This window comes from Ranitomeya variabilis, chromosome 4 (assembly GCF_051348905.1).
Source record: "Ranitomeya variabilis isolate aRanVar5 chromosome 4, aRanVar5.hap1, whole genome shotgun sequence".
Lineage (NCBI taxonomy): Eukaryota > Metazoa > Chordata > Amphibia > Anura > Dendrobatidae > Ranitomeya > Ranitomeya variabilis.
In genome coordinates this window covers 684,879,233-684,891,386 of record NC_135235.1, presented here as the reverse complement: position 1 = coordinate 684,891,386, position 12,154 = coordinate 684,879,233, and the positions used below count along the sequence as shown (strand labels likewise).

Sequence of the window (12,154 nt, the reverse complement as noted above, 5' to 3'; positions counted from 1 at the left end):
CTTCCCTGCATCGCCGCCACATCGCGATCATGTTTGATCGCGGTGTGCCGGGGGTTAATGTGCCGGGGGCGGTCCGTGACCGCTCCTGGCACATAGTGCCGGATGTCAGCTGCGATATGCAGCTGACATCCGGCCGCGATCGGCCGCGCTCCCCCGTGAGCGCGGCCGATCGGCTATGACGTACTATCCCGTCGGCGGTCATACGGGCCCACCCCACATGGACGGGATAGTACGTCAAATGTCGGGAAGGGGTTAAACTGTATTTTGTGATCACATTGTGGATGTGTGGTTTGTTTAGCTATTTTCTTGCTGAAGGGGGCAAGTTTACCTTTCAAATAGTGTATCATTTGTGTGTGTGGGTGCAGTATGAACGGAGATACAAAGTGATCACAGAAAAAGAGTGTTTAGAAATAATATATAAGGATTTTATTGGATGAGGAGCGGATTACCCTGTCTAAGTGAAATGAAACTTTCAAGGAACAGGTAAAAATATATAAAAAAAATATTTCTTCAGATCCAGATTTTGCATTCAAGTAACAATTTTTACAAAACACATTGAAGAGATACCAATTTCATTTAAAGCATAAAAAACACAAACAGGGCGCCGTACACACCGGGATCCGTACACACAGGGATCCGTACACACAGGGATCCGTACACACAGTGATCCGTACACACAGGGATCCGTACACACAGGGATCCGTACACACAGGGATCCGTACACACAGGGATCCGTACACACAGGGATCCGTACACACAGGGATCGGTACACACAGGGCTCTGCTCTGCAAACCCCGCTCCTCTCTATACACCTCGTACACACACGGCTCAGCTCCATACACCTCACACACATGACTCCGCTCCGTACACCTCGTACACACACGTCTCTGCTACATCCACACTGTAAACCCCTCCTGACCCCACACATAAACTTCCCCTCATCCAGCACCATGACAACCAGCACAGCAGAGTCCTGCATACACTGAGGCCCCTGATCATGTGACCCCTGACTCCTCCCCTCCTGTGATCTCATCACAGGTCCTGTGCGCACAGAGTAGCCATATATGTGGTGTGCGGCTCTGCAGGTGGAGGTCGGTGCTGGAGGCTCCATTATTCTCTATGTGGAGTGTGGCTCTGCGGGTGGAGGTCGGTGCTGGAGGCTCCATTATTCTCTATGTGGAGTGCGGCTCTGCGGGTGGAGGTCGGTGCTGGAGGCTCCATTATTCTCTATGTGGAGTGCGGCTCTGCGGGTGGAGGTCGGTGCTGGAGGCTCCATTATTCTCTATGTGGAGTGCGGCTCTGCGGGTGGAGGTCGGTGCTGGAGGCCTCATTATTCTCTATGTGGAGTGCGGCTCTGCGGGTGGAGGTCGGTGCTGGAGGCTCCATTATTCTCTATGTGGAGTGCGGCTCTGCGGGTGGAGGTCGGTGCTGGAGGCTCCATTATTCTCTATGTGGAGTGCGGCTCTGCGGGTGGAGGTCGGTGCTGGAGGCCCCATTATTCTCTATGTGGAGTGCGGCTCTGCGGGTGGAGGTCGGTTGTGGAGGCCCCATTATTCTCTATGTGGAGTGCGGCTCTGCGGGTGGAGGTCGGTGCTGGAGGCCCCATTATTCTCTATGTGGAGTGCGTCTCTGCGGGTGGAGGTCGGTGCTGGAGGCCCCATTATTCTCTATGTGGAGTGCGGCTCTGCGGGTGGAGGTCGGTTGTGGAGGCCCCATTATTCTCTATGTGGAGTGCGGCTCTGCGGGTGGAGGTCGGTTGTGGAGGCCCCATTATTCTCTTTGTGGAGTGTGGCTCTGCGGGTGGAGGTAGGTGCTGGAGGCTCCATTATTCTCTATGTGGAGTGCGGCTCTGCGGGTGGAGGTCGGTGCTGGAGGCTCCATTATTCTCTATGTGGAGTGCGGCTCTGCGGGTGGAGGTCGGTGCTGGAGGCTCCATTATTCTCTATGTGGAGTGCGGCTCTGCGGGTGGAGGTCGGTGCTGGAGGCTCCATTATTCTCTATGTGGAGTGCGGCTCTGCGGGTGGAGGTCGGTGCTGGAGGCCCCATTATTCTCTATGTGGAGTGCGGCTCTGCGGGTGGAGGTCGGTTGTGGAGGCCCCATTATTCTCTATGTGGAGTGCGGCTCTGCGGGTGGAGGTCGGTGCTGGAGGCCCCATTATTCTCTATGTGGAGTGCGTCTCTGCGGGTGGAGGTCGGTGCTGGAGGCCCCATTATTCTCTATGTGGAGTGCGGCTCTGCGGGTGGAGGTCGGTTGTGGAGGCCCCATTATTCTCTATGTGGAGTGCGGCTCTGCGGGTGGAGGTCGGTTGTGGAGGCCCCATTATTCTCTTTGTGGAGTGTGGCTCTGCGGGTGGAGGTAGGTGCTGGAGGCTCCATTATTCTCTATGTGGAGTGCGGCTCTGCGGGTGGAGGTCAGTGCTGGAGGCCCCATTATTCTCTATGTGGAGTGCGGCTCTGCGGGTGGAGGTCGGTGCTGGAGGCTCCATTATTCTATATGTGGAGTGCGGCTCTGCGGGTGGAGGTCAGTGCTGGAAGCTCCATTTTCTCCTTCGCCACATTGGGGGACACAGGACCATGGGTGTTATGCTGCTGTCACTAGGAGGCTGACACTAAGTTGAGACAAAAAAGGTTAGCTCCTCCCCTGCAGTATACACCCTCATGCTGGCTTCCAGAGACCCAGTTCAAGCTCAGTGTCCGTAGGAGGCACACTGGATTGAAACCTTTTTATCTCTGGACGAAGGGGCGACTGATTCTTTCATGTTCCGATCTCCCCGAACCAACAACAGGCGAGCACGGGAGTTTTACCTCTCCGTATCCTCTCCTGCGACGTGGGAAGCCACTGCCTGAGCTGACCTTTTTGGGCGACAGGCCCCTTCAAGGGCACCGATCTCCCCTTTACTTACAGACAAGCACTGGTGTGTCACCTCCAGTATCCTCTTCTGCAGCCAGGTCTTATTGCCGGACATCTGCCCTGCCCACCAGGTTTCACCCTCGGCTGTTCAGAGGCACTCTTCCACTGTGGCGTCCGTGCAGCCCCCACTGCATCACCACTGAAAAAGCGGATGGTGGATGGAGGCTCCCCCAACCCTGCACCGTCCTATTTACCCCAGGCACCTTCAGCGGGGTAAGTGCACTAGGGGTCGTTTTTTCTCTGGCGGTCACACGCTTTTTTGGGGGCTCCATAGCGGCAGGGTTCCCACCTTAGCGCCGCGATTCTTTTCCCTGCGGTCCTCCGGCGTGCGCCGGCCGAGGCCAGAAATTTAGTCCCCGGCTTCGTCCTTGTCTAGGCCGCACTCCGGTAGGCTCCGCCCACTTCACACATCATCCCTGCGGCCCCGCCCATGCTTCTCGCTCCCTGCGAGACTACACATCAGACTCTCGGCAGCCATCTTCCTTCGGCAGCACGCAGCGCCGGCCGGCTTTTCTCTTTTCCACGGAGGATCCTTTCTTCTCCCACTCAGCTATTGCGGGGCACAGGACCGGGTAAGGAGACGGCACTATCTGCTTCCCTGCAGCGTTACCCCTCAGCTTCCTCATAGCAGCTTTCTCATTACATTGGGGTACAACATGTCCCAGTCAAGAGGTAAAAAGATTAATAAGGTACATACAATCTTTTTCTCTGCGTGTACCACCTGCCAGGCTCCTCTCCCCAGGCCTCAAAGCTCCCCGCTCTGCCCAGCCTGTGATGCCCAATGTGCCCAGGAGCCCTCCCCCACTACCGACCGCAGTGTTCCTAGCCCCCCTGAGTGGGCCACGTCACTGTCTCAATCCGTGGCTTCGCTAGCTAAGGCGATTGAATCCCTTCATGACCCCTCTGTGGAGCGAGGCGTTCAATTCCCTGGGTTAAGAGACCCCTCTACAACAGGGGAATCATCGGCCAGCAGGGGCCGCTCTCACCCGAAGGAGGTTCGGACTTCCACAAAAATGCTCTCCTGAGCATTCACCACGCCATTCAGTCTCGAGTAGCTCCACTTCTCGCTCACCCTCCCCAGGGGCTCGAAGCGATCATGACTCTGAGTATGAGTCTGAGGCGTCCATGGACCTGGATTCTCCGGAGTTCCGATCAACTGTTGACTCCCTCATTGAGGCTGTCAATCATGCGCTAAAGATTAATGATGACCCTAATTCAGCTCCGGATCACGCAGTCTCCTTCACGAGAAACAAGCGATCCCATAAGGTGTTCGCCTCCCATCCGGATTTCCTAGAGATAGTTCAGAGGCACAGGGAGCGACCGGATAAACGCTTTACGGGTAGATCCTCCGGTATCGCGTTTGGCTACAAAAACGCTGTTATCAGTACCTGACGGGGCATCAATCAAAAATCCCACAGAACGCCAGTTAGATTCTCTGGCGCGCTCAGTGTATGAAGCATCAGGTTCCTCCCTATCTCCTTCCTTCGCTGCGGCATGGGTCGCCAAAGCAATGGGTTTCTGGGCAGATTCTCTTGCACAATCCATTCAGGGCCAGGCTCTTCCATCTGAGGTGGCGGATCTCGCCAAACAAATTGCTATGGAGACAGATTATGTGATGTATGCATCTTTAGACGCAGCAGACTGTGCGGCAACCGCGGCTTCAAACGCCATTACCATCAGGAGAGCTATCTGGCTTAGAGTGGCGTGCGGATTCCTCCTCAAAAAAGTCTCTGATTTCTCTCCCCTTTCAGGGCGGACGCCTGTTTGGAGAAAGATTGGACCAACTTATTTCCGATGCTACAGGGGGAAAAAGCAAGTTTCTCCCTCAACACAGGCCAAAAGCTGCTTTTCAGCGCCAGCAGCATTTTCGTTTTCGCCCCTTTCACGGTGGCCTCTTCTGGTCCAACTCCACAGCATCGTCCAGATCAGAACGATCTACACGCACAGACAGAGACTCTCGGCCTTCTTACAGACCGAACCAGTCATGGCGGGGAAAACCTAGACAACCCAGAACCAGAGGTTCTAGACCTTCAAGATTTCCTTCACAATGACTTGGGGAGAATTCCAGTCGACACCACCGAGGTAGGCGGACGCCTGCTTCTTTTTCGACACGTCTGTCTTTCCGTCATCCACGACGAATGGGTCAGAGACCTGGTGTCTTCTGGTTACAAAATAGAATTCTCCTCCTCCCCTCCAGCTCGGTTTTTTCCCTCTCGTCTCCCAAGTTCGGGAGCTCAGTCTCTCGCTCTTCACTGCGCCATCGAATCCCTCCGCCAAAACGGGGTCATCATTCCGGTTCCGGAACACGAGAGATTTAGAGGTTTTTACTCAAACCTCTTCGTCGTGCCAAAGAAGGACTGGACAGTGCGCCCCATCTTGGACTTGAAGCTCCTAAACAAGCACGTAAAAGTACGGCACTTCCGGATGGAATCCCTCCGGTCGGTCATCTCTTCGTTGGAGAGAGGTGAGTTCCTAGCATCAATAGACATCAAAGATGCTTACCTTCACATCCCAATCTTCCCGCCACATCAAAAGTTCCTCCGTTTCGCCACCCAAGAGGACCATTTTCAATCCACGGCCTTACCCTTCGGTCTTGCCACAGCACCCAGGGTATTCACGAAGGTCATGGCGGCTGTCATGGCCATTCTACACTCCCGGGGAGTGGTCGTGTTGCCATACTTAGATGACCTTCTGGTCAAAGGTCCATCTTTTCATGCCTGCGAGGCAAGTGTCCGCATTACTTTGGATTCCCTTTCGCGCCTGGGCTGGTTAATCAACTTGGACAAGTCCTCCCCTGTTCCCGCTCGAAGGATCTCTTTCCTAGGCATGATTCTAGACACGTCCAAGGGGCTGGTCTTTCTTCCTCGGTCCAAGGCCCAAGCGCTTCAGCAGGGAGCCCGGACGCTTTCTCGCCCAGTCCATTCGGTTTGCCATGAAGATCCTGGGGAAGATGGTGGCCTCAATGGAAGCGATTCCCTTCGCCCAACTGCATCTCTGTCCCTTACAACAAGCTCTACTGGACAATTGGGACAGGAGTCCCTTTACCCTCGACTGGCCATGTCCTCTGTCCCCGCGGACCAGGCAAGCGCTCACGTGGTGGACTTTTGGAATCATCTCTCAACCAGGGGAGGTCTTTTCTCCCGATCCATTGGCTGGTGGTGACCACCGACGCCAGTCTCCTCGGTTGGGGAGCGGTGTTTCTCCACCACACTGCCCAGGGGTGTTGGTCGATTCGGGAGTCGAAACTTCCCATAAACATTCTGGAGATCCGTGCTATCAGGTTTGCCCTGAGACGTTTTCACTCTCTGCTCGCGGGTCACTCATTCAGAATACAGTCGGACAACGTCACAGCTGTGGCGTACATAAACCATCAGGGGGGTACCCGCAGCAGTGCGGCGATGCAGGAGGGCTCACACATTCTCCGTTGGGCCGAGGACAACCACTCCACTCCACCATTTCCGCGGTGCACATTCCGGGTGTCAAGAACTGGGCGGCGGACTTTCTCAGCCGTCAGGGTCTCACCTCGGGAGAGTGGGAACTCCATCCAGAGGTTTTTCATCAAATCTGCCTTCGCTGGGGAACTCCGGACGTGGATCTGATTGCATCCAGGCTGAACGCCAAAGTCCCCAACTTCATAGCGCGTTCTCGGGATCCCCGGGCCGTCGGGGTGGATGCACTGATATTCCCATGTCACTGGTTCCGATTCCCGTACGTGTTCCCTCCACTTCCTCTGTTGCCGAAGGTGATCCGAAAAATCAAGATGGAGGGGGTTCCGGTGATCCTTATCACCCCGGATTGGCCACGTCGCGCATGGTATGCGGAACTCGTTCATCTCGTATCCGACGTTCCCTGGCGGTAACCAGACCGCCTAGATCTGCTGCGCCAAGGACCGATCTACCATCAGAGCTCAGGGGCCCTACGTTTAACGGCTTGGCTGTTGAAACCTGGATCCTAACTCAAGCAGGTTATTTCCACCATGATCAGAGCTCGCAAGACGTCTTCCGCTCGCATCTACCACCGCACCTGGAAAGCCTTCTTCTCATGGTGCAGGCTCTGCGGTCGTCCCTCTCTTGTTTTCTCCATTCCCTCCATTCTGGAATTTCTCCAGTCCGGCTTGGATTCCGGCCTGGCGCTCAGTTCCCTCAAGGGTCAGATTTCAGTGTTATCGGTGTTGTTCCAGCATAAGATTGCTACTAACTCGCAAGTCAGGACCTTTATTCAAGGGGTCTCCCACGTGGTACCCCCCTACAGAATGCCATTAGAGATCTGGGATCTCAATTTGGTCCTGAGCGTCCTTCAGGAATCTCCTTTTGAACCTCTGCAGGATGTCCCACTGTCCATTCTCTCATGGTAGGTGGCCTTCCTTGTGGCAGTAACATCTATCAGGCGCGTCTTGGAGTTGGCCGCACTATCCTGCCGGGCGCCCTTCCTTTCCTTCCACCAGGACAAAGTAGTCTTACGCCCATCTCCGGATTTTCTCCCTAAGGTGGTGTCATCCTTTCACCTTAATGAAGATATCATTCTTCCCTCCTTTTGCCCACAGCCAAAACATAGGGTCGAAAAGGCCCTTCACACCTTGGACGTGGTACGGGCCCTCAGGAGGTACGTTTCTAGGACTGCCCCTTTCCGCAAATCAGATTCCCTCTTTATCCTCCCGGAGGGTCACCTGAAGGGTTCAGCCGCGTCTAAGGCCACGATAGCCAGATGGATCCGATTGGCTATCCAAGAAGCTTATCGGGTCAGGGGCAGGCCTATCCCGGTGGAGGTTAGAGCTCACTCTACTTGGTCAGTTGGTGCTTCCTGGGCCATTCGGCACCAGGCGTTGGCGGAGCAGGTTTGCAAGGCCGCAACATGGTCTAGCCTGCATACTTTCACAAAGCACTACAACGTCCACACTCAATCTTCTGCAGATGCGGCCCTTGGCTGACGTATTATGCAGGCGGCCGTTGTGCATTTATAAGTCAGATGGTACACAGAGTTATTTGGTTGTATTGTTCCCCACCCAGGGACTGCTTTGGGACGTCCCATGGTCCTGTGTCCCCCAATGTGGCGAAGGAGAAATAGGGATTTTTTGTGTACTCACCGTAAAATCCTTTTCTCCGAGACACTCATTGGGGGACACAGCACCCGCCCTGTTAGCCTTTGGCTTGTTACCTTTTTTGGTTATTGACTTTCTCTGACATGTTATACTCTAATGTTATGTTATATACTGTTATTAATCTCCTACTGCTTTTGCACTGAACTGTGTCTCTGGAAGCCAGCATGAGGGTGTATACTGCAGGGGAGGAGCTAACCTTTTTTGTCTCAACTTAGAGTCAGCCTCCTAGTGACAGCAGCATAGCATCCATGGTCCTGTGTCCCCCAATGAGTGGCTCGGAGAAAAGGATTTTACGGTGAGTACACAATAATCCCTATCTTCTCTATGTGGAGTGCGGCTCTGCTGGTGGAGGTCGGTGCTGGAGGCTCCATTATTCTCTATGTGGAGTGCGGCTCTGCTGGTGGAGGTCGGTGCTGGAGGCTCCATTATTCTCTATGTGGAGTGCGGCTCTGCGGGTGGAGGGATGTGGAGATTCCCCATTAGTGGCGCATTAATACTAGAAATATATTGCACAGCCAATTCCCACAAGAAGAATCCTGGAAACACAGAATTAGAAATGATTCTTTCTCCGCAGTTTCTATAGGACTTAATACATTCCTGATTCCGGAGAGTAATAGAAATACGGCAGAAAACAGGAAGAAAGTTCTGAGAAGAAGCTTCATAGAAAGACACTGAAGTTACAGACACCATTTAACCCTTTGGGAGAAAGTGACTCCAGCACTTTACCGTGTAAATCCCACCAGAACTGTAGCAGGTAAAGACACCAATATCCACAGGTGTCCCTTCTAATTGGTGGGAAACTATCACCTCTAATAATCCCCGGACAGTTCTGACAAACACGGAAAAGTGCCCCTTTATGGAGGTGACAGAAAGTCTGTTTAGTCACTTTAGCTTCATAGTATCAGCTCTAATCCAATGGTGAGAGAGCGATTTACCCTGAAGAGTCACAGATTGTGGGGCTGTTATAAAATGTTATATTTAGGGGTTTTTGTGTTGTCTTCTTACAAGAATCACAATGGTTTTGTTCTTTTTCCGCTGATAGATCCAATGACCCAATTATGAAAGACGGGAACCAAGGAAACATATATTACTCTCATAGTACAGGGCCCCCACGCAATATAATATTCCCCCAGTACCTCCATCCGCAATTTTATTTTTGTGTTTTTCACGTAGTATACAGAAGTCAAAGCGAAAATGCTGAAAAACCCATCATATCCAGAGAAACAAAATACTGTACATGGAGACATTGGCATCAAATAACTCATGTCTTGTTGTTCTTACAAACAATCTTTTATAAAAGCCTCAAACTTGTGTGTGAATCAGACCTGAGATCTAACGTGATAGAAGATTACAGTGCGGGGAAAACAGGAAACCTTCATATAGACGGCCGGTGGTGATGGAGTCAGTGATGGACTCTGGACAAATCTGTTTCTAGAGCCGTAGTAGAAGATGAAGATGTCGATGTCGTCCTCATCATGAAGTAGTTATTTCTCCTGTCACGTGTAATGAATATCTCCTGCAGTGTTGCTAATGCCGATTCCAGTGTCGGTAAATGAGACGAGAATTAGCGTTATGGAAGATGAGTCTATGAGAAACATATTCAGCTGCCGACTCCGAGGAAGAAACTGCTTGTTGTCTGTGGCCTAAAATATATAGGTTTTATTAGTAGATGTCAGGGAAAGAAAGGAATGTTGTAAAACATTAAAAAATACCATTGCTGCTTGGGTCCCCGCCAGTCTCTGTATTTCCTGGTTAGTGCCAACAAACTTGTGATTCCTGCAGCCAATCAGTTGCTGAAGTAGTGAGTAACATAGCCAGTGATTGGGAGCATGGAGGAGATGTCTTAGGCCCCTTTCACACATGAGTTTTTTGCCATCAGTCGCAATCCGTCGAATTTTGAAAAAACTGGACCTGGCGACTGATGCCGCCGGATCTGTTTTTTTCCTCATAGACTTCTATTAGCGATGGAATGCGATGGATGTCCTCACGTTTCATCTGTCATTAGCCGGATCCGTCGAAAATTGTTTGTCCAGCGGCCAGAGACACGTGACAAAGTAACGTCTTTTGTGTACGTTGAAAAAATGGACAGTGACTGATCAGTCGCCGTCCGTCGTTTGCTAGAATGGAAGCCTATGGCTCTGGATCCATCAAATGACAGAATCCGGCAACAGATTCCGTTTTTTTAACTGAGCATGCACCGATTCAATTAGCCAGATCCGGTAATTGGATCCTACCAAACAACGGATCCGTCGCATCAGTTTTTCACAATCTGCGATGGATCCGTCGCCAACGGATTGTGACTGATGGCAAAAAACTCATGTGTGAAAGGTGCCTTAGTCAACAATTCAACTTATGTTCCAGTCCGTAAAGACTAGAGAAAACAACATCTACACGTTCTATCTCCTTATGTTTCCCTTATTATCTCCAGTAATTGTATTATCACACAGGATTTTATGATGTTACATCGGCTCATCTTCTCATTCAGGTCTCTACAATATCGGATCCTGTCAGTGAAGATCTTCTATAGAAGATAATTTTCCTGAATTACTGATCAAAGATGAATATGGAAAAGGACAAAATGGCGGAGAGGATAATACACCTCACCCTAGAGATCCTCTTCCGGCTTACTGGAGAGGTGAGAGATTCTGATAACGTCACATTTCATCATTCTTATCTATGGGAATAACAGATGGACAGAACTGGAGAGGTGAGGACTCTGGAAATGTCTGTAGTGAGATTTATTAATGTGTCTCTCCATAACCAGGATTACACAGTAGTGAAGAAGACCTCTAGTGAGCGCTGTCAGGACCCTGTGTCTGAGGGATGGGGAAGACCCCTAAGCCCAATCACGGGGCCTCCACCTCACCCCCTGATACATGAGGACATCAATGACCAGAAGATCCTAGAACTCACCTACAAGATGATTGAGCTGCTGACTGGAGAGGTGACACTGCTGGGACATTATATAGTAACACTATGAAGGGATCGGGGGATGACGGTATCATTGTATGTGTCAGGTTCCTATAAGGTGTCAGGATGTCGCCGTCTATTTCTCCATGGAGGAGTGGGTGTATTTAGAAGGACACAATGATCTGTACAAAGACGTCATGACGGAGGTTCCCCAGCCCCTCACATCACCAGGTAATAGACAGGACTAAATACACATGGCCTATAATTATCTGTATGTCTGTATGTAAATAATTAATTCAGTCCCTGTGTTTCCTCCAGATCTATCCAGTAAGAGGACAACACCAGAGAGATGTCCCCATCCTCTTCTTCCACAGGACTGTAAAATAGAAGACCCCAATGTTCCTCAGGATCTTCAGGTAGATGGAGAGAAGGTGTCATGATATCTCCCCTATGATGTGTAGAAGGCTGTGGTGGTCTTGTGCTCAGTCTTGTTTTATCCGCTAATATTATGTTTTATGCATGTGTGATGAAGAACTGTGGAGATGGCAGGATTAGAGCTGACCATAGATTTCTTTATCAATATTTGACTTTTACAATATTTGTTTCAGGGTGAAGATCAGACCCATATTTATACTACAGAGACATATGTGATGGGTGATGAGCGGTGTAAAGAGGAGATTCCTACATATGACTACCCAGGTGAGTAGGAGCTACTTAATGTAGTGAAGTCACGGAGTCTTCTCAGTTCCCCGCTGTAGCTGCTTCATTGGTGGTATAGTCCGGCCGTATCGCAATTGTGTGATCAACTTTTTGCCACTAAAGCATAACATTTTCCTTCATCCAAAACTGTTCAAATTACTTTGTGAAATTCCTTTTTATATAGAACTTAAAGCTGGAGGATCCACCTACCCCCATGGGTTTAGAAGACTGACCGTTACCTGTCCAGGTCTGTACTCTACAATGCAAAATGACAGCATACATAAAATGTGCTGACTAGTTAGAAAATCACTTGAGAAATATGATGGGCCTGTAAGAGAAAGCGGAGGGTAATGATGCTGTTGGCTTCCAAGAACCCTGATATCTTATTGGATGAATCTACCTTCTCTCCCTTCTGTGCTGCTGAATGTGCTCACATGGTCTCTATAAGACCAGCTACAATTTTTCTGGCCAAACTTCACTTTTATGATCGACATTATCGAGAGCCAAGTGTGAATTTCTGTACAATAACAGTTTAC

The 12,154-nt window shown here is 50.9% G+C and overlaps 1 protein-coding gene across 5 annotated transcripts in view; it reads left to right on the top strand.

Annotated features, from left to right (window-relative positions):
- The first annotated feature begins 1,056 nt into the window (after positions 1-1,056).
- The window catches only part of LOC143767598 (uncharacterized), a 31,821-nt gene continuing 20,723 nt past the window's right edge, over positions 1,057-12,154 (top strand). For 2 of the 5 annotated variants that reach the window (XM_077256023.1, XM_077256022.1), the window contains exons 1-5: positions 9,793-10,644; positions 10,774-10,953; positions 11,027-11,150; positions 11,238-11,335; positions 11,528-11,618. In XM_077256023.1, coding sequence (XP_077112138.1) covers positions 10,567-10,644; positions 10,774-10,953; positions 11,027-11,150; positions 11,238-11,335; positions 11,528-11,618 — 571 coding nt within the window. In that variant the 5' untranslated portion in view covers positions 9,793-10,566. Of the gene's footprint in view, positions 1,257-8,583; positions 8,764-9,792; positions 10,645-10,773; positions 10,954-11,026; positions 11,151-11,237; positions 11,336-11,527; positions 11,619-11,802; positions 11,866-12,154 lie in introns of those variants that run through there. The other 3 variants (XM_077256019.1, XM_077256020.1, XM_077256021.1) reach the window with 3 other exon arrangements.